We start from the raw sequence: 23,529 nt of genomic DNA on the forward strand, positions 1-23,529 counted from the left end.
TAGTTATGCCACCTTTCCAAATAGATAAAGTACTGCTAGTCACTTTGTGGAGCGTGCCTGGCATCTTTTTTTGCAGTGTGACAAGACTGCAAAACAAATTGTAAAAGACCTCCCAAACTGTTGGGACTTATTTGTTTTTGCTCATAACAAAGGCAAACGATATTTCATTTAACATACTGGTTATTTTAATTTAATTTTATTTATTTTATTTTTCACCAAACACATGCCATCATTTTTTGGCGATCATGTTCAAAGTTTGGCTGTTAATGGCATATTGACTATTTGCTGTCATTTATTTTGTGTTGACCTTTTTTTGTGTGTGTGTGTGTGTGTGTGTGCGTGTGTCCCCTTTCATTTATTTTTATTTTAAAGAATGAAAAAAAAATTTTGAATTGAAAAATATATATTTATTAATTCATTTTGACAATGGTGTAAGATTATTTTCCATACATTGATTATCTGTGTCATTTATAGGGATGGGTGAGTACCCACACCACATATCGGTATCAGGCTGATACCTGACCTTATTTTGAGGTATCAGTATTCATGATGGTGGCCTATTATGTCCATTTTACAATCAGGTGAAATGAGAAATTAGCAGTGTAGAAAATTGTTATTAATTTCATGCAATTTTAAGGAAAATTTATATATTGGGAAGTATAGGTCTTTCTTTATTTTTATTTATTTTTTGTGGGGGCTATTTCATGCATTAAAATTATTAGTAATATCGGTGACTAAAAAATGGTATCGAACATCCCTACCCACAACTGAAGCCGCCACTGAACTGTTCCACCATCAGAAGCATCTGTGGAAAAGGCAGCATGAAAACAATGACGAATTAAGGGAATTGTAATCACCCATGTGAAGCGATTATGAATGTGTGACTTAATCCTAAAGACCGTAAACATTAGAGCCCGTCAAATTGAGCCTTAATTGTGTAGTGGTTCAGGGAGCTGACCTTTTCAGCTGGTATGGCATCTCAAGGCTCCATTCCGTGACGAGACCTCGTATCAGGTGAAGCAGTATAGAAAATACGGATGGATGGAGCAACAAATTTTCCTTTTGTTGCATGTAACTCAAGCCATGTTGTGCTTGTCGCAAATGTGTTCTATTAATAATGACAGTTTCTTTGTTATGTGCAGGTCAATCTTCCAAATGACTCCAGCTGTGTAGAAGAGATCTTGCGGGTAAGTTTTACACACGCACACACACACCCCCACACACACACACACACACACAGTAATTGCAATGATCATCAGCTGTTTCAAGTTAACTTGCAACGTTTTTTCTTTCTGGAGGTAGACAGATTGTAGCCAGGAAGGTCTAAATGGAGAAAAATTGTCCAATTACGTCATGCAGAAACATTTCATTCCTTCTACCCGTGTTTGTTTGTTTTATACATCTAATAAGAATTGCGTTGAATAACTTCATTACAAACACTCTTTAGTTTAGTCTTTCCCCAAAGTGAAGCGAGAGTAGAGTCATCACTTGACCAACCCAGAGAGTTGCAAGCCGTCAAGGCAGCATTTTGTATAATGTGATATCAAACTTATCGCTCACTTTCCTCTGTCACCCGTCACCGGGATTGTCTCCATTCTCTCTCTCGTGACCCTCTCTTTGTGTGCCTGTTCATCGCTCTCTGCTCTCTGTCATTCACCTCTCCCTCTCACAAATCAATAAGCTGGTCAACAGCCTGTGTGACACATCGAGGGCTGTGAGCTGCATGAGAAGCCTTATGTCAATAAAATTGGTGCGCTATTGAATTCAATCTGTAGTTTCAAGCCGTGTCAAGTGGAAAGAGCAGCAAGTTCAGAATGTGAAGTGGGGTGCGTTGGAGCAGATGCTTGAAGCTGTTTTCCCTTTTCTTTCACAACACAGCAATAGGTCAGATAGTACACAAACCTTACTGAGTTGGGTATACTTTTATCTCCATCCATCCATTTTCTATATTTTTTGTCCTAATTAGGGTTGAAGGTGAGTTGGAGCCTATCCCAGATGACAATGGGTGTGAGGCGAGGTATATCTTCCACTAGTTCACACCTATTGGCAATTTAGGCCCCGTCCACACGAAAGCCAGTTTCAATGTATCCTCACAAGTTTCTTACCGTTTAAGCCGTTTGTCCACATGACGGCGCGGTTTCGGAGCTTGAAACCGATCACTTTTGATAAGATTTCAATATGCGCCCCGTACGCGTCCGTCTGGACACCATATGCGGGATACTCCTCCAGCGACGCCGTAATGGTGGCAGCTCGATGACGACGCATTGTCGCAGATTGATGACGTATGCGGCAATTCTCGCGAACCGTCAGTCTGTCAACAACAATGGCGGCTAGCCGTGTCATAGTCGTTTTGCGCAGCCTCCTTAGCTTGCTTATGCTTCTGCAGCAAATATTTTGCTTCTTTATCCCCACGTTCAACAAGTGGTGTTGTAATTGAATCACCCGCCATTGTCACTTCTCCTGTGTTCGTCTTTTTCATGTTGTTTCGACACATGCAAAGCCATGTTTGTTCTGTAGATTGAAATAAAGTTAGAAAAAATTTCTTCTTCTAAGCTTTCCGTTAACTCCCTGTGGCTGCGCTACAGCGCCACTCCAGACTTGGCATATACATTACAGCCGTTAAACGTCCTCAGCGTCTTCTTTTGGACACACGCAAGTCTTGAAATGCTTCTGTGTGTACGAGATTTGTTTGAGGAACGAAGCCGGCTTTGCTTCCGTCTGGACGGGGCCTTAGTCTTCAATTCACCTTAACAAACATATTTCTGAAATGTGGCAGGAAGGCAACGTTCCCAGAGAAACCCCATGCAGTCAGATCATGCATGATCGTGATCGTGCTGCCACGTTCACCCTGTTGCACACTCGTTAGGTAACATTAATAAGGAAAGTTGCACATGTAAGAACTGTACTTACTACTCTTGACTTGAGCAGCTCATAATTGGAAAGTACAAACAGTTCAGAGCTGAATTCAACTCCAACAACACTGTACTTACAGTGTATTGTATATATTGTCAGACATCAAAAAGTTAACACAGAACAAGACAAAAAAATATTCCAATAACTTTAATTCAGCATGTTTGTCCTGAATTAAAGTTGTAAAGTTTGTTTACCTTGCCAAAATTAGCGTCTCATTAAAAACAAGGATGGCTCTGATCAAGACTTTTTACACATAGTAGCCTACTGTGTGTACGATTTTTCTGCCTCGAATTGCGAGATAAAGCAGAAGTTTAGCATGTAGAATTAGTGACTAATTCTTCAAACAAAAAAACAGAAGAAAAAAAACAAACGAGACTTCAAGCTGTTCATTGTCACTTTCTGTTGAAGTTTACCATCAAACTCAACTTCATAGCACAGCCATTAAGTCGGATGAACAGATTTTCAGAATTATAAACCAGGACACGACAATTTTGCTGTAAATCAAATATACAATAAATTCTCACAATTAACTATTTATAACAAAATTAATCACTAGTCAATCTGGTGACCAGTAATTTTGTTAATAGCTAATGCTATATGCTATCTAGCGCTAAAGAAGTCAATGCACTCACTATAATTCAACCTTTTAACCTGAGTCCTTTACCTGACGCCTGTCCCGCGTTGTAACATTGGAAATACGCCACTAGAAAAGCTGAGCTTGCATCGGGTCTGACCGGCGACCGCAGCATTAGGCTAGGAGTGTTTCCCATGATTTGTTGACACGTAAGCAGGAAGTAGTTCTAGTTCTGGTATGACGAAAATACGCTTGCTTGCAATTAGATGAGCATGAGAACACAAACGTGAATGTGAAAGTAAATAGGAAGGAATTTAACAGTTAAATTCCTTATTAATTGGTTTATTGTAGGAATCGCTATGACAACTGTGTGATTGACATACCTGTGTAAAAGTGACACAAATTGATGGGGTTTGGCATAATCAGCCTACCTTTAAGTCCACTAGTCCGCTAGCTTAGTGCTACGCTAACATATAATGGGGAATGCTGTTGACAAGCGAATAAATAGCAACTATGTGGCGCTGTCAAAACTCTTTAACCATGCTGTACGGAGAAGCTGAGTCTCAGTATGGTGTATATACATGTGAGACAGTCTCGATGTTTGCCCCCAGGTGACCATTGCGTGCACTCCAGAAGGAGTAGCACAATGTCCATTTAATTGCAGCAAAAAGTGTGACAAAAATGTGTTTGCTTTTTACATTCTATTTATTTATCCTCCATATATTATAGAGTACAATATTATTGAGTGTTATTTTCTCATTAAAAGGCACATTGCAAAAATAGTTGGTTGTTTTTTTAGATGAAGAACAGATGACTCATTGCCTTTTATATCAAGTGAATACTGAAGGCTTTTGGTTTGTGGAATAAATACAGCAGAAGTGTTCATGGGACTAGATGACAATAACACAAAATCACTTTGACATGCAAGTCCATGTGCGCATGAGGGGAGAGAGAAAGATGGAGAGAGAGAGAAGGAGGGAGGATTTGCGACTCACTGAGATAATCACTCACATTAACATTTATAGAAGCAAATACACAAAATTAAAATACACGTACATGCATAATCAGTCTGTCACAACATAGTCATGTCGGAGAGTTACTTGGAAACACAATCTGCATCAGACTAAAAAGTACAAGAATTGCAGTTATGCAAATGTGCACTACGACATCAACACGGTGTGCACCTTGGAGTCCCTAGTTAAATAGATTAAACATTAAAGCTCGCACAAATGCATAGGCCAACTCTCATATAAACATGACTCATCTGATGAGTCATCCAATCCACTGAGGAGATGTCTGATGATGAAGCTGTGACGTAGAGATCTCTCACACAGTGAACCTGTGCGTCACAGATTTGTCTTTATGTGTTCAAAGTGAATTACAATAAGATAACTGCCTCCAAAAACAAAAGTTACATCAGTGTTGCTTGAATAAGGTCTAGCTGAGTAACCGACTACAATTATATTGAGGTAAATATGGTGCAAAAGTAACAATGACTGGCAGTATATATATTTTTATTTTATTTAATGTTAATTATTTAAAAAGGGACCATACATTTTACTGGACATTTACATGTATATTTATATGACAGATTGATGACATTTTTAGTCCATTGGCAGGTTAATGAAACATTTTAAGTATAAATAAAGTTAAAATAGGGTAATAAAAGTCAAGACATGAAAAGTACAGCGATCATTCATTTGTTCTGTGGCAAGCGACCAACAGAGCTTGTGTGCAAAAGAAAGATTTTTTTAGACAGCGACTGTTTTATTTGTTTTTTGGTCACTTTGTCCAAATACTTTCATCCAATGAAAGTTGTGCAACGCTACATAACATCACTGTAGTTGTTAAATAAATGATGGATGACATTTTTATGAAACTGCTTCAATTAGCACTGAGCGCTCTATATTCGTTCCCAAGCAAGTCTTGCTTGGCTGAACTGCGCACATGGGTGGGCTATACTTTCTACTGGTATTTTCACAGACGCGTACAGTTTGAAACGGGTGATTTGCGCCATTATGGGTGTGAACACAGCAGACTTGCTTCACAGCCGATGGAAGCGGGTGCTCGCCCTGTCTACGAATATAGAACCCCTGGAGTTAAGTTTCGTCTTGAATACGACCACGGTCTCTTCTGACAATTCTTTTCAGTTTTGATTCATCTCTGTTAGACAGATATTCAATTCATGTTTTTTTGGGGGTTTTTTTACGATTGCAATGCATCCTACTATATGCTTCTATTGTTTTGGTAACCGCATTTAGCTACATGAGATGGGATAAACACACGACATACGGCAAACTACAACAACAATGATACGCATATTATTAATGTAATCCCTCTCTGAGTATTATTGTCATGGATAAAAAAAAAAAAAAAATTATTTTTCAACACACAGTATCTCTCAACTTCCTCTAGACTGCTGTGCCTTAGAGATTGTATAGCGCAGCAAAACTAACACACACACTCACACACACAACGGCAGGCATACATCAGATGATTATTCTGTTAACTAATTGAAACTCCCACACATTGAGGCTAGAATTGAACTGAGAGAGACTGTGTGATTAGTGATTAAATCACAACGCTGCGGCAGTGCCGGCGTTTAGCTCTTAATACAACCAGCTGGAGTCAGCTTTTATTTTGGACACTGAACACTGCACTTAGTTCATGCTCAGATCCCTGAGCATGCTGCCAACTCCCAATACACTTCTCACTTTATATTGTGAGTTATAATACAGTCCAGCCGGATCTGTGTGAGTCTACAAAACTATAACTGAATGCTACCTCTGCATCCACGTGCTTGTACAAATAAATCCCTGTCATCAGAATTGCAAACTGGAGTCAGAATTGTTTTCACACAATTTATAGCTCTCTTTTGTTTAGACCACAAGAGTAAATTGGATTATATGTAATTGTCAAATGCTCTTAATAACATGTGTGTGTGTGTGCGCGCGTGTGTGTGTGTATTTGAATTTAGGAGATGACTCACTCCTGGCCACCCCCTCTCACAGCCATTCACACCCCTGGAAAAGCTGATCAAACCAAGTTCCCCATTCCAAGCAAGGTTAGTAAGGCTTTGCCTCGCTCACTTTCGCTATGAGAACAGAAATGCAAAACACAGTGTCGGGGAGCAATGCATGTAAGAATCCCCAACATCATACATTTGCCAACCATGCCATTGTGAATTTGATCTCAAGTTCAAGTATAAATACTACTACTTACTTAATTACAAATATATCTTAGTTCAGCTATATAGCCCACGACGTATATATATATATAATCTTCCATTAGATTGTAGAAGGTACAATTAATTTGTATATCCACCTGTTGCCTATTGACAGCAGAATAAGTCATGGCCTCCTCTGAGTAGGCTATTCAGTTTTTGTTAGTTAAAAAGGCTCAGAGTAATTCCATTTGTGAGTACATTGAGACAAGATCATCATGCTTTCATCCACATACATTTTGTCCTACTGATGTTGGCTTGTATGCTATGAGGTTTTTTAAATGTAAAATGGATTCCTTGGCTCAGTAAATGTTGGGAAACACTTCAAAGAGCGAAGTTAGATTAGCGGCTAATGTATGCTCTTGCTAGTATTTTTAAGTTTGCTGTAAAGGTTGTGTAAATAACTATATAAGATACAGTATAACATAGAAGTAGATGTAAACTACCACCTGTTCTGAAACAAATGAATGTTTTTATTGTGTGGAGAAATTAAGTACCACTAGTAAATACAACTGCATTATAATGTAGCTCGAGCTACACGTAATTGACTGCACTGAAATCAATGTAATGCTGTGAGATCAATAATGACCTCTGATGGTTCATTTCTTGAACACATTTGCCTCTGCTTTCATCCGGTTTCTCTCACCCTAGGAGTCGCAGCATGTGACCTCAAGCTACAACACCCAGAGTAAGTTTCCCAGCATCAAGGCGGAATCATCAACATTCACCGGTGTTAATTGGGAAAGGCAGTACCACCCACAAGACTAAAGAAAATAATTATTTAAAATATGCTCTGTTAAACTAGTAAACAAACATGGATTGATTCCTTTTTTAGACAGGCAGACAGGCAGGCAACGGATGGACGGACAGACAGACATGTGCTAGAGATAGCTAGCTGGATGGCTGGATGGATGGATGGATGGATGGATGGATGGATGGATGGATGGATGGATAGATAGATAGATAGATAGATAGATAGATAGATAGATAGATAGATAGATAGATAGATAGATAGATAGATAGATAGATAGATAGATAGATAGATAGATAGATAGATAGATAGATAGATAGATAGATAGAGAATTGTTAGGGAATTGGGAAGCAACATATGACTGTTGCCATTGCAATATTTAGTTTAGTTACAACAAAAACTAATTTGCTTCTCTTTGTAATACCAATCCAAATCAACGAGACACTTTAGGAGAGAATTGTTGCTCTATTTAACATAATAATCATGTTCAGAGTTGAAATAGAACTCAAAACCAGACTGTGTATTTTATCAAAAACTAATAATTGCTCTGTTTTAATTGACACTGTCAAGGAAGTATTATTTTATTGTCGGTAGCAGTTGTGCAAGAGCTGCACCGCATCACGCGGGGGGAAACATCTGTCAGGATGATGCAGTGCAGCTCTACAATACACTTAAAGCACAATGATACAGCAGCATTGTTAGGGGCAGAAAGAAGAGAGCAGGTTGATATTTGAGTTACCTGTCACCTGTCAGGACCCTTCCTTTTCTAAATCAAGGATTCATTTGGGGGAAAAAACTGATACACAAAACAGCAGGTTTTGGTTTGTGAGTCACAACAAAATATGTCTCTGAGGCACGAAAGAAGGGAATTGACTCATGTGGATGCCACAGTCAGCAAAGGAAATGTTTTGTTGTAACCTGGGGGAGCAAAAATGCTGGCAAAAGCAATAACCAGGAAGAAGAAGAAATTACACAATAAAGAAAAGAAACACTAGGGAATAAAATCACTAAGGAAATCTACTGGAAAAAATAAAAAAGATCCTTATATTTTTAGATAATTTTTTGTAAATCATGGCAATAAGCATATTTAAAAAAATCAATATTGCTTTTGATAAACATGAAATAATGTCTGGAACAATTTTTACTTTCGCTTATTGGTTGACTAACGGGAACAAACGCATTACTCGTGGATTGTCATGTTTTGTATTGTGATACTAGCAAGCATAACAAACAGACGTGGAATGATTATACTACCCTTTTATTGTTACAGAGCGATGTACTGTATCAGCTAGCAAGCCAGCTGTGAAACCACCAACGGCACCACAAAAGTCGTAAGTGTGCCTCTATCTCTCTAAACACATACACACCATTTCTGACCCAATGTTATGTTTCCCTCAAGGTAAAATTAAGTTTGACTCTTGGATGAAATTCAGTGCTGGTAGGAGAGAGAAAAAAAAAGATTATGTGGATCAGAGCGGGAAAGTGCAGCTACATTAATTTAACGTGAGCCAGGGGCATATTGCAACATCTCAGGCTGCAGCCCACTCCACTTCACTCGCATAGCAACACAGCAGGATTCATGGCTGGCTGGGATTGGAAAGGCAGGAATCGCTGCTTGTAAATCTGCCACACAGGCATAATGATTTTGTTTTACAAAATTAATGTTACGCTGAATCCACCAAACAGAACATGTTCAACGTGTGCTTTGGAACAATAACAGAAGTCTGTTAAGATTCAGATTGTGTGCATGTTCCAAAGTTGTCAATCTCCACCAAAAGGATGTCACATATTAGATGCCTTGCCAAGGCAGCATTCTTCCTACAATGCTAAGCCATCAATAACAAATCTATTTTGCTTTATTAAATGCATCTGTTTGTGAAGGATTAAATAAGCAACTTATTTTCCTAGTTCATTAAATAAGGTACAATAAAACATTTAGGAACTATATAGGCAACATTTTAGCATGCTTCATGGCTACACAAGTTTGTACACTTGGTCATTTTATCTATCAATCAATCAAACTTTATTTATATAGCACCTTTCAAACATTAAAATGCTACTGAAGGTGCTATACAAAACATCCATACCACAATAAAAAGGCCTCCTGCCTTTGATGGGAACACGGCAGCCATATTGGCCGTTATTCACCAATTTTTACACTAAAAGCCACAACTCATGTGACCATGTAAACCATTACATTTGATTGAATTAAGCCATTTAAATGCCATTTTACGAATAGAATTTGGATTTTGTGAATAATATGATGGCCACATCCAATATGGCGGCTGCTGTTTTTGTTTGTTTTATTTTAGCATTCTTAACTGCCATGCAAACACTAATTTCCAGTCCTACTTTGGCAACATTATCCAAATTTGTACATAAGTCCAAACATGTCTGTCCTAACCTACTGACTTGCGCTTCTGCAGTAGTAAAGTCAGAATTGAGTATTTTTATGAACAACAATTTATTCACATCAGGATAAAAAATCAAATGTAAAGCAGCCCTCAAGCGTCTGTCGTTGTTTTTATCAGCATCTGCTTGATGACATTGATTTGTTCATGTTACAGATGTTCAATCAATTTTATTGCTCCTGTACTGAGCGGCCAGATCCTTTGTCACAATACGTTTGACAAAAAAGCCATATAAAAAGTAAAACACACTTGTGGAGAATCCATTGTAGTAGATAGTCACTGAACTCGTGTGGTGATGAAATTGTCCTTTGAGTTCCAAGATGATTTGACTTCTCTGGCATATTTAACACCCACTTGCCAGCTATGGTGTAAGATTAAATGCTCTTTCTACATTTGCTCATCCTTGCTTGCATTTTATTTCATTTCCCATCCTTCTACCACCATTCAGCCTCCTGGGTACCTGTCCTCCACTTCCCCCGTCATTATCATCTCCATCTTACCTCCCTATCTTACGCTAGCCATCTGTGCCTTCTTATGAAATAAAGCATGGCTTCATTTTTCATTCATCCAAATATATCTATCATCGCCTATGTGCTGCACTGCGCCCTTATCTGTGAATCTTTTCTCATTGCGCTTCGCTCATTCACGACTCGCGCGGTCCCATCTGAAAACACCGCGACATTGGGGAGTGTTTTTTAGTGGTGAGAGCAGTGAAGAGAGCAGTTCGTGAGGCAGTAAAAATCCCTTTAGGGGATTCTCCTGTCATAACAATAGCAGTGCTATCTTAAAATAACAGTAGCATGCGTGGATGGTTTATATAAAGCAATAAAACATGTGGTAACTTGCCAATGCACAGCACATAAATACAAAATCATTTGTTACCAGGGAGGTCATCGAGCACACAAGTACATGTTGCGTCTTTATTGTACATATATTTATTTTTCTGCAAATGGAGGGTAAAAGCAACTTCTCCCGATTAGAAGTTGAATTTGGACTCAGTGGGCTCTCTCTTCTCAGCGTACCCTCTTGTTACCAAAGAATTCTTGGCAGCGGGTCAGCACTTGTCAACACAGAACGTTTCCAGGTGAAAAAACAATCTGGCTTCTCTCTCCATACTCCACATCTGGTTGCTTTTCTGCCCCGCTATGCCTCATCCACCGTTCTCTTCCTCATTCCCTAACATAAGCCAGTGCGACTTTGCCTATGCAATTAATCCATTTGCCAGGACAGCACTTTAAAGGGAATGGCAGCTAACAGTGTGCGGTATTTTATCTAATTCAAGCAGATGTTGAGGTCAGGGCTACCATTAAACCTGTTATTTTGTCTTTGTGCAGAATGCTGGAGGATGACCTAAAGATCAGCAGTGATGAGGAAGAGGCCGAGCAACAGGTGAGTTGCTTCTAGACTGCAGTCTATCCATTTATCCGTCATATTGGCCTGCCACATTTGTCTTTCATTCAATTACAACCAGTTCTTCTTTGGACTGATTTGCTCATCAGTCTCAACATCTGTTCAATTTGTTTAACTGAAAGCGTTCATCCACTATTAATTTTCATTTCCTTTCTCCTGTCATCAGTTGAATCATGCATACCTTGGCAATCAACTGTTTTAATTCGCTAACAGTAGTAGAGTATTGGCTGCACAGTGTCAAGTACGCCCTGGGAGTTTTGTCCTTTCATCCAGAGGTTACTGATGTTGAACAAGATAGCCTGGCTCACAATTTGTGTTTCAAAGATTTTTAAGGATGTTGAGGCTCCCAAATTCTTCCACACCAAAAAACCCCAACCATTGCCTTTATGGCTGTCACTGAAAAGTACCTTTGGCTAAATTATCACAAAGGCATTGATTAAAAAAAAAATGTAGCTGACCCTCTTAGATTCTTTAATTCTCGGATACCCAATTAGATTAAAAAAAAAAAATTTAATTAAAAAAATTATAAAAAATAAATAAAAAATAAAAACAATTAAAATTAAAAATAAATAAATAAAATATATAAATAAATACACCTTTTAATTTTTTTTACCCCTCCAAAATTATTTAAAAAAATACAGATTAATAGTAAATACACATTTTCAACAGAAAACTGAGGGAAACATGGAAAAAATCCTAGCAAAAATGGGGAAAATTTAAAATGTGAAGAAAAAAGGAAATATCTGCAAATTCACAAATCCGTGAGTGTCAAACTGCGAATATGCGGGGTCGAGTACACTGAGTCATATCCTGCCCTATACTACAACGTGAGTAGGCCTAATACTTTTTGCCGTATTTTGAATGATATGAAGGACCTTAATAATTTAAACATTTTGAGTGAATTTATTTTTGTGGGGGGAAAAATGCACAAAATGAATTTTTACACAGAATGTTGGTTTCTTGTCCAACAGTAATTGCAAGAGAGCCTTATGCATTGGAAAACAAATGCATGTAGTTATTTTGTTGTTGTTGTTGTTGGGTTAGAATAGTAGATCTTTTATGCAGTGAGAAATGTATTATCAAGAATGAAATACATTAGGCTCACGTATTTTGCACGTATGCTCGTATTTTGCCATATACAGTATAAAATCGCATTTTTGCCACACATCTGTTTAGGAAGTGTGCGTTCCTTTGTGGCCTACAGTAATGAAAAATGGTGGCACCCTCCAGCATTTAAGTTACCCATCTCTGCTTTAATTGATCATTAGGTGTGTCCAAATACTTTTGTTCAGACAATGTATCTGTGTGCATTTAAACAAGACAAATTACAGTAGTTATGAAATGTGCATGTGCAAAAGGATTACAAATTTAAAACAAAACAGTATATTGTGCATTCTTGTGACAAAGCTTGATTTAAAACAATAAGTTGTGTTTTTTTTTCAAATATTGAACAATTCAAATTTACCATTTACATTCATTCAAAAGCAACACAAAAAAAGAACTGAATATGTATGAGAAGTGTCATAGAGGCTCACTCGCCACTAATCACAATCTTTGTGCACTCATGATGCCAGTAGGGGGTCAGGCCACTGTGCCTCCCCCTCACATCAGTGCTTGTCAAAGAGTCCATGAAATGCTAATGAAAATATACCAGTTACTCTCATTCTTTTTTTAACTGTCTCTCTGATTGAATAATTATGCGATGATCGAGGCTATAATTATAAATTCTGGCAGGTTGTATTTAGTGGTTTTTACTTTTTTTTAATCATGTTGAAAGTGGATCTGTTAATTACAGAATTGTGGCAAGTGGCCTCCATAATCACGTCATCTCTATATACTTGATTACAGTGGAGCTCAAGTGCACTTAAGAAGTCTTCCCCCCAAGTTTTTTATGTGCATTCTTGCACCACATTTGTTAAAATGGTTTGGATCGATGTGTAACTTAGGAGGTTGCACTCTATACGTTTTAACAGGGTGTGAGTCAGACTATATGGTCGGGAAGATTGAATGGTATTTTTATTTTCGGAACTAGAGGTGCTTGATATATCTCCTCCCACTTTGCATCTTCACATATAACCCACAGACATTATATGCAAATCATTTCCTGGCTCACCCTGAGAAATAAAGTGAATCTCTCCAAAGTTGTTGAACTATTGCTTTAAGCCTTCAGCATGACAGTGCAAGATGGATATGGGAAGAATAAACAGAATAGAAAGTAAAAAAAAAAAAAAAAAGAGCGACTGGAGAGACAAAGACGGCGCAGACATACTGATAACAGTGCAGACAGGAGGAGATGAAGAGAGGGAAGGATGCTAAGACGAAGAAGAGAGAGGCTGACATGAATCCAATGGCATTTTCCTGTGCATGCAGTTAATAGGCTTATAGCAAATGAGTGCATGGTGTATTATCAAGCTTTTATAGCCTCAAGTAAAGCACAACACACACATACATTTATAATCAAATACACAGATGCTTGTGTGTTGTGCAAATGTTGGCAGCCTCTCACACACAGACACGCTGTCATTAGTATTCTGTGGCGCGGCACTGTGAGGGCAGCAGAGGAGTATGATGAATATGTTTTTGCACTGAGCAAAGACACGAAGGAGGGCAGGGAATTGAAAGAAGGAGCAGAGGAAAGAGGGGTTGATAGAAGGAGAGGAGAGGAAGAGAGAGAGAGAGGAGAAGGGAAGAAGAGAGATGTTCCTGGTGACTTTAAAAGCTGAAAGAAAAACACCAACCCAATTACCACTGCACGAATGTACTTTGTCTCGAGCTCCCTGCACATTTCTCTCTGTGATGACAGATCACCTTGGTCAAAGCAAGGTCACACTAAAACGCTCTGGCTTTCTATAAAAGTTGAATTGCAGCTGGTAAAATTGTCCACAACTCGGGCAATGTCTACTTCAAATCTGCTCAACGCAAAATGCACTTTCTGATAGCTCATCGTGCTAACATAAGCGTGGGGGGGGGGGGGGGCATTTTGTGTCATAAGGCTCACATCAACTGTTGGTATCCTTATAACCGTTTCTCTCCATCAAGTTACTCTATTAATGACTGGAGCAGCAATTTGAAAATAGTGCGAAGTTAGTCTGCTGTATTTTCTCCACTATAAAGCGCATCAGGTTATAAGCCGCGCCCACCTGTTGTGGATCCCCCCCCATTGGCCACGCTGGACTATAAGCCATGGATACATACCGTATGTTGTGAAATTTGATACTTGCACAGAAAGATATTGTACCAGTCCATTTTTAGGTACATACCTTGCTTCCAAGCAGTGTCTGTAACACGGGAATAGAACGGCTCAAACATAGCAGAAAAGTATTTGTTTTTATTCATCCTCCTATTCACTGAAACCACCAAAGTCGTTTTCTTCCATGTCGGAGTTGAAGAGCCTCAGAATGTCTGCATCGAATCAAAGGCACTTCATCCATATTTATAATACTGTATTGCCACTGATAATAGCTGGCCCGAGGAAGCAGCCAACCAGGAACAAGCGTGAAACCAGCCCACCAATCAGGAGTGCGCGCTCGCACAGTGATATCCACGGCTAAAAAACCCCACAATACATTAGCCGCACCGTCACATTGGCCGCAGGGGTCAGAGTGCATGAAAAAAGTAGCTAACTAGCTTATAGTCCGGAAAATACGGTAATACCAGAGGTGGGTGCATCAATGAATTTTGAGCGTCCGTCCTTTTGTCAACAGCTAGAACACTCTTCCGTCACTGTCGATCGTCAATTATTTCAAACTGAACCAAACTCTAATCGTCAATCCATCAATGTTATTTTAACCGGGACACTGTCATCGCTAAATCACAGCCGCTATTTTAGAACCAACAGTTGATTTCATGAGCACGGTCCGTCAATCGTCAGTCCGTCAACCACCTCATCCACACAAGCACTCAAGTCAAAGAGCATGGCCGGAGGAACAGCCGAAGGAACAATGCAGCTTTAATGACAGCTCAACTTCGATTTACAAAGATTCAACACTCACTCAGTATGCTTGACATTGTGTTACTATTCTTTTCCTCACTTATGTTGCCACATATAGTACATGCACACGGTCATAACTGCCGACCGCCGTGCACGATCAACGAACTACACCTCACCTTTTTAGGACACTTAGCTGTTCAATAATTTGCCTGACTTAAAATGGGGCACCGAAGGACCCTGAGCTGTTTAACAGTGTGGTGGATGTCAAATAAATGAACTGAGCACTAAAGTCAATAATGAGGAATTTACAAAAAGAGGAAAAAATTATCATTGCGGTCTGTCGTCAGATGAGCTCTATAACACAGTTAGCTATCAGTATCTTGAAATCTTCCCATCAACAAAATGGCCATCTGTCATTGACAGATTGACAGACCTTTTGTCAATATTGACGGAATGCCAACTATTGTGTAATACTGTTTATTGCCTTTCATGCCCTCATCCTCCGTCGCTACAAGAATAAACATTTTGACAATATCAGCGTCAAAATCATTGGCTGCAGTGACTTGGACTAACTCGCCAATAGCAGTGTCGTGGTTCACATAGTTTATTTTCATGCGGCTGCTGTGGGATCGATTCCCGACTCAATGACCCATTCACCGTCACCCTGTGATTGAGTGGCATCCAGTGCAGGATGTGGTCTGCCTTTGGCCCTGAGTCAGCTGGGATGGGCCTCAGTTAGCTGCCGTAACCATTTACAAGATAAGTGATATAGAACTGGATGAATTGGAGAGGAAAGAAAATAGTCCCTAATCACCAATTTTTTGGGCCTACAATTTTGGTGGACCAGCTTGGAAAATGTTCTTATGTTGTGTCAATTTAGGGTCAGTGCTGATGCTACTTTTAAAATCTGAGCATACTGCAAACTAAAATATCAGATGATGTTTATTCGAACAAATGTAGTCGTTTTCTTGAGAAGGAAAAAAAAGCATGCTTATCTTTTATTTATATTTATATTTACCACAATGGCCTCCAAGCAAATTTTACTTATAATATAATATATTGGAAGCTAAAAAAAATAAAATTATTCTTTATCATTCATCACACAAAATAAACACATGTTGACAGAGAACTGCACCTTCAGAAGGATTTTGATATGGGGATGAGTGCTTCTTTAATTGACCTTGAAGGAGAAATAACTTGTAACAGATGGTCCAATCGAGCTTGATGGTCAGCTCATACTACAGCAAACATGAGTAATGTCTTAAAAGGCCGCGAAAAATGAGGTCATTGGCTTGAGGTGCAAATTGCCTGTGAAAGTGACTTGGTGGGCCTCAAAGCAGGTGTGTAAATATATTAATCTCCCATATCTTGGTGAACATGGGAAATAAATAGCCTACCTACTACTACTGTCACTAAAGTCTAGGGCCAACACTAGCGCTCTTGTTTTGATCTTTTTTTTCACAGCAGTCATTTTGATTAAAGGGACAACAAAGTAGCAAATAGTCTGCTACTAGCATTTGACACCCGCTGGAACCATGTCTAAGGTTTGGCGCAGGTGATCTAATGTGATATTGGTGCATTTGATTAGAGGTGCAGGCAGACATTCTGAGCTCCGTGTACACGTGTGAAAGATGTTATCATATTTCATATGCAAATACGACAACAGCGTGCACTGAACCCTCTAAGTCAATATGGAAATCATGAACCGCGTGGTATTGGTGTAAGTGGTTACACAGATTTGTCATGTTACTTCAATACTAATTTCCTAGGCCCACCACTGGTCAAGAGGTGAATTGATTTAGAGTATTTGCTGAGTTGGTATTCAATTGGGGATGAGAGAATATTGCAATGTATTGATGAATCGATTCTTTTTACACAACACTAATTATGACCAAAGAACTGAAAATGGAACTTGGGCTTGCACCCACAAATATCTGAAAAATACTGTAAGTATTGGAGGACAGGGTTTAGGAACTGAATTCATATAATATTCAACAGACACCTGCAGAATGCAATACAATATAATTTTTTTTATTCATTTTTCTTTCACGTACACTATAAAGCCTGAACCATGAAATATATGAGAAAAAAATCGGATTCTTTGTAAATAGAGTATTTATCGGTCCTTTGGAACAAACTTTTTGTTTTTAAATCAACTTTCGCTTATGAAATTTTGATTTGTATCATAATTGATGTATGCGGTCACAATGCGTTAAATTTGTACATTTATAACTGTCAAAAATATAATAATAAACAGACATAGCAAACATATTAGTACTTCCAAAAATCAGAAAGAACATTTCCTACTAAGTATAGGTGTCTATCCTTTCTCAATTGGGCCGATCTTGCAAGGTCGCCGGAAAGGCCATCAGCTGGGTGATAGTGCAATCTAATGGATAATCTGTGCAATGCATGTGCTAGATCATATACGTCAGGGTTTTAATGGGGGGGGGGGGGGGGGGGGAAGATTATACTCATGAAATAGAGGGCTCAAAATGCCTTGTATTTAATATGATACGCTTGGCTTTATAGGGTTAATTAATTATAAAAGTTATTAATGTTACTTATAGTTTTCATTGGTTTAAAATTACACAGCATCATACTAAGAGCTTTAAAAAAAAATTTTTATCTTAGTTATATAACTGGGGTTATAAGAAACAGGTCTACACCACTACAATCGACAATTAAAATGATATATTCATCAACAATCCTCCATCCATCTACTTTCTATACCGCTTATCCTGATTAAGGTTGCAGAAAGCTGGAGTCTATCGCAGCTGACTTGAGTTGAAAGGCTGACTACAGTCCGGGCGGGTTGCCAGCTCGTTCTCAGTGCACATATAGAGACAGACAACCCTTCACACTCACATATACAGTCTTACTGTGTGGGAACTAAACTGACACTGCCTGCACTGAAGAAATACTACACAATCAGTGACTTGTGTATGAATGACCAAATTAATTTCTCCAGCACTCTCAATGCACTTACTTTTCACGGCACCCACCACACGATTGGACATCGCAGGGAGATTGGTGGCGGGGAACATGCTTGCCCATATTTGGTGCTGGTCGCTAAGCGACCAAATAGGAAGTAACCTGTATTATTTTCTCGCTGGTTTGGATGTTAAAAACACCCCCAATGACAATAAAGCGTATAGGATACTGAGACAACACATTAATTGATTCCTCTAGTTTTCCCCTTAGATTCGTTTCTACATTGCTTTCGTTGTAGAACTCCTTGAAAATCTCTATTGCCACTCTGAAATTACTCCGCCACCATTTCTCTTATTGGATATGAACATTTTCCAATTCCAGTGAGCCTGTCACAGCAGCAATCACCCACCTTGTTTACCACCTGCTGTACCGCGGCAGTGCATATACAATGAATAGGTTTGTTGGCGGCGCACTTGTAATGTGAGAAGGCCTTAAACTGGATTTCAGTCCCAGTGCCCAATTCTGCTTTAATTAGTGTTGTTCCGATACCAATACTGGTATCGGCAGAGGCCCCGATACTGCATTAAAACAGCGGTATCGGCATCGGTGAGTACTAACAAGTAACATGCCGATATCATTAATTCTGACGCTAATATAGGATTTTGGATGCAGCATCTTATGTCTTGCTCATGCACAACATTCGCTGATGTGTGACATGTTCACTGCATGCCGAGCTAGGATATCCTATTGGCCCTTGAATGCTCTGAACCAATGGCAGGACAGCTTTTTCATGTTGAGAAAAAAAATGGTATGGTATTGGCGTCGGCCGATACTGCAAAGCTGGGTATCGGAATCGGTATCAGGGGTAAAAAGAAAACGGTATCGGAACAACACTAGCTTTAATGCCAATATGCACTATTTTCGTGTGCATTTCAAGTTACTTATTCGATATGTTTACAATACTGACGGAACACTTGAAACAATCTGCTGTAATTTAGATTTATAATCGAGGTTTTTTGTGTTGTTTTAGGTAGGCATGTGCTGTGTATACCTCAGTAATCGATGTAAAGTATTTATATAACATTAAGCTCACATTGTTGGTTGTGTATCAGATATACATTTTGCATTTATACTGCGGTTGACTTGGCAGACAGCCAATACATATCAGATTGCGATTTTGAGTCCAATCGGCAATGAAGCATATCCGAACTTGAGAGCAAATATCAACAGTAGACCGACTTGCCATCCATGCCACAGCCATGTTTTGAGGATTAAGTGAATAATTGCAGCCCGTGTTGTTCTTTCAACCCCTGCGGGATATATTCCCACACAGATCCTCTTCATGAACCCTGCAAATCTCCCTGAGCCAAAGAGCTGACAAGGTTTATTATTCAAGACTGTAGCTCAACTTCAAACTATCAGAACCACAAAACCACTGGTGCCGTTAATCACCTCATTCCTTGAGAGACAGAAAAGGAGCTAAATATGAATCTATTTTAATTAGCAGATGAAGATGAATAAATTGTAAAACTGAATTAACTATTTTTTTGTTTTCTTATTGTAACTGAAGTAGCCATGTATAAAATGGACTGATAATGATGATGTGTCATAATGAAGGAAAAAGCGTTCCACTCAAAGTATGTTTACTGTATCATTAATAGTATGAATTCACTTGATTGCATACACTTAGTAAAACTGAGTGTATTCATATTTAAAAAGCAAGTATTTGACAGTTATATGTAAATATTATTCATTTATAATTGGTCATAAACAATGTATTTTTTGCAAATCACTTCAATGTAATTGTCATAAACGACATATATACTATGTCATTCCACATTTGGGCAACTCTATACATGCTAATATTGACATGGCACTAACAAGCAGAAGATTTGAACATACATGTCTGCGTTTGTTGACAGGTATCCGACAAGCCCAAAGCCCGAGCGACAGCCCTGAGGTAAGACACACACTTCTGTTGTTCAGTAAAGTTGCTCTTGTCGCATGCACTTTTTAGAAGTAGGAGTGTTTCAAGGTTATTGTGAACATAATCCCCATCAGGCAATCTGGAAGCACTGTGGCTGTAATTATCTGAAACATCTGCAATGCCGTGTGCTCTGTGAACTTCCCTCCCCAGTTTGCACCAACACAAACATTCCTCACAAGGCAGCAGGTGCCACTATTTGTTGGTTCATGCATAAACCACTGCACATCTGTCTGCATGTAGCCCATTAGTTTCTGTTTATGTTGCTGTTCGGATGTTTGTCACCTTGATTATCTGAACCCCTCCGACAAAAATGAACACTTGAAATGAGCACGCAGTCCGCTCAAATTCAATCCCTAGTCACAGTAACTTGAAGATCAAATCGTTTATGTTAAGCACATGCGCCGCCTACTGTATCCACAATAGCAGGGAAATCATTGGTGTAATTTTGGGATATAATAATATAATACCGCTAACTAACTAACTAACTAACTAAATACACACACATATATACATAAATTATATGTGATTTAAAGTCCCAAACCAGCAGGAAACCATTTTAACCAAAATATCTCAATGCATCTTTTTAGGCAAAGTAGCCAAAAACTATACTCAAGTAAATGTACTGTTACTTGGGGAAATAAATTCATTCAAACATATTGGTAAAGTTGTTCGAACGTATTGGCAAAATGTAGGCTAAATGCTACAAACTTGTGCATGCGTAATTGTAGTATTATGGGAAAATAACTCATAGTTGCATTACAACAAAAACAAGTTGTTTTTAGCATTTGGCCTTCATTTTACCAATATACTCAAACAACTTTATCAATACGTTCAAATAACTTTGCAGTAGATCTGAACAACATACTCCACATTGACAGTTCTACACGTCCATGTACTTTCTAAACAAGCGATTGTAAAGCTGAGTGAAGATGGATCAGAGTTACTACAAACTCTGGCCACAGACAACTGGTTTACAGAGGTTGAAAGGGTAGAACAGCGAAAACAGCAACAGTTGAGACAGAAACGTTCAGCGTTGTGAAGAAAGACAATCAAATAAACTGTTAGTGACATCAAGCAATAATCTCCTGAGGGTAGGAGTGAAGGTACTATAATGTAACGTCTGCACACTGGAAAACGCATTAGCAAGAATGACAGCAAATTCACATGTTTTTCAATAAATCACTAAAGTGTTTACATTTTTAAATGATCATTTTTGCAACATTCCTAGGAAATCATCACTTCTGAGCTATTTTTAGAACACGCCTGTAGGCTACCTAGGTGGTCCATGGGCACCAGTTTGATGACCCCTGTTGTAGAGATTACATTTTTGTGTTTGCAGTAAAAGCCTGGAAAAGCATCCCAAAAGACAAATACAAAGGCTTGGTGATGTCAGTGGGTCACAGGCTTGATGCAGCAAAGCATTTGCAACTAAACTTTATACTCCTTTTCGCTTCTTCTCTCCAAACAATCTTGTTTCTTATCTGTTCCAAAACTTACACTAATTTGGTGATTTGTTACAAATAATGCTGTCTTTGAATCTGTGAATGATACAGACATAAATTCCGGGAATTAAAATTGTTAAAAATGTTGATGTTTTGTCACATATTAATACTCATCTTCATGTCAAACCCAAATGTTGTCAGTCTACAGTAAAAAATTATTTGCCTTAATATTCCAATACTTTTGGAAGGAAGTGTCTGTGCGTTCTTGCTATTACAAAATTATACCCTTAAAAAAAAAAAATGTTTTAAATAATAATAATAAAAATTAAAAAAAATGTATACCCTTGATTGATGATATCGTACTAATAGCTGTTAACAAAATAACTTACATTAAAGCTAATGTAATTATTAGCACTAACGCTGTTCTGTAACACCAATCTGCAGATTGACATTAGCTTTTGTCTGATGAGAATGTTGTGTACACTTTGGTACATCACACAACATTGATTAAAAAATTATTTCATATATTATAAATTACACGAGATATTAATGTGCTTAGAGAAATGCATTCTGCCTGTCATTAAAAAGTCAAGCTCCAACTGGTGCATAAGAATGTCAAAACATTTCACAAATTAGCCTTGTGTTCTCAGTCTGCGTGTGTGTGAATGTGTGTGCACGTCTGCATGTGTGTGTGTGTAAGTGTGTGTGGTAGAAAGAGAATGTGCCATGTTTCTGTGTGTGCCCCAGGCCATGTGTTACTTTTGCTGCTGCTAATGAGCCCGAGCAGAGCGGGCACACACACAGACATGTATCCACAGGGATGCCGCAACTGAAGTTGCTACAAGCGATCCATGGGCTATATCCGATAGAAACACTCACACACTTGCACGCACGCGCACACACACACACACAAAATATGTCTAAATATACAGATGTATACTGCCTATACAGCTATTGTTTTAATCTTGCTCTGACAACTTAACTCCTAATTGTTTTGTTTTTTCTACTAGTGCAATGCACAAGACCATCACCCATTCCAGACATCACGTCACAGTGCACATTAAACAGTTTTACCGTGTCTTCTTTCAGTAGTTAAAAAAAACGTTCTGCTTCTCATATTATTCCATCATATTTGTTTCATGATGTCACAATTGAGTCTTATAATTCATCTTGTACTAGTGCAAGTAATGAAGCACATTTAGTCAAAGTGTAAAGTAGAATGAATAAATGTAGCAAGAAGAAAAATCACGAGTAACCCTTTCATGTGAATGTTCAATTTGGAATTTGACACAAATTATCATAAAAAATATGACTGAAGTCTCATAAAATTGTTAATTTGAACCAGTGTTGTACTTGATCTCACATCAGCGCTCCTCACAAGATCTCACATTCAAATCATTAAGACTTCAACATGTCATTATCAAATGCGAAGGTAGTGTTTAGCAATTTTTATTTTATTTTTTATATATATATATATATATATAATTTTTTTTTTTTTAATATAGTGATTATTTTTGCTGCAACCCTTCACAAGTGTGTAGTGGTGGTGATGTTGAAGTGTACTACTGCTGAGAGATTTTGGGCTCATATTGAGATAACCATTATATGACAAATCCGTATTTGCATATTTGTTTACCATTTAACCACCAAACCCCGAATCCATTCGCATGGACTACTAATTGTACTTTTGCTGAAAAACATGTCATAGTCCAAAACATTAAAAATCGAATTTGATCATAATGGAGTGCTCTCACATAGCACTTTATCTACACCATGTGTTGTCCAAAGAGCTTTTCCAAGCCTCATACAGGGAGTTCTCAAGTTACGATGTACGCGACCTACGTCATTTCGACTTTGCGGCGCCCGTGACTCGTCCGTAGCACCTTCTTTTTCATTCATTTCCTACAGTAATCACACCATTTTAAAGTTATTTAAATTTGTGTTGTTGTTAAC

At 38.4% G+C, this 23,529-nt stretch overlaps 1 protein-coding gene across 1 annotated transcript in view; it reads left to right on the plus strand.

Annotated features, from left to right (window-relative positions):
• Nucleotides 1–23,529, plus strand: part of aff2 (AF4/FMR2 family, member 2) — a 142,194-nt gene that overhangs the window by 84,033 nt on the left and 34,632 nt on the right. The window contains exons 5-10 of the mRNA XM_086085697.1: nt 1,143–1,187; nt 6,465–6,551; nt 7,362–7,398; nt 8,732–8,792; nt 11,207–11,261; nt 20,070–20,107. Of these exons, the coding sequence (XP_085941823.1) occupies nt 1,143–1,187; nt 6,465–6,551; nt 7,362–7,398; nt 8,732–8,792; nt 11,207–11,261; nt 20,070–20,107 (323 nt within the window). The remainder of the gene's footprint in view (nt 1–1,142; nt 1,188–6,464; nt 6,552–7,361; nt 7,399–8,731; nt 8,793–11,206; nt 11,262–20,069; nt 20,108–23,529) is intronic.

Source organism: Leptonotus elevatus, chromosome 9 (assembly GCF_054856555.1).
Source record: "Leptonotus elevatus isolate MCC_2025b chromosome 9, RoL_Lele_1.0, whole genome shotgun sequence".
Classification (NCBI taxonomy): Eukaryota; Metazoa; Chordata; class Actinopteri; order Syngnathiformes; family Syngnathidae; genus Leptonotus; species Leptonotus elevatus.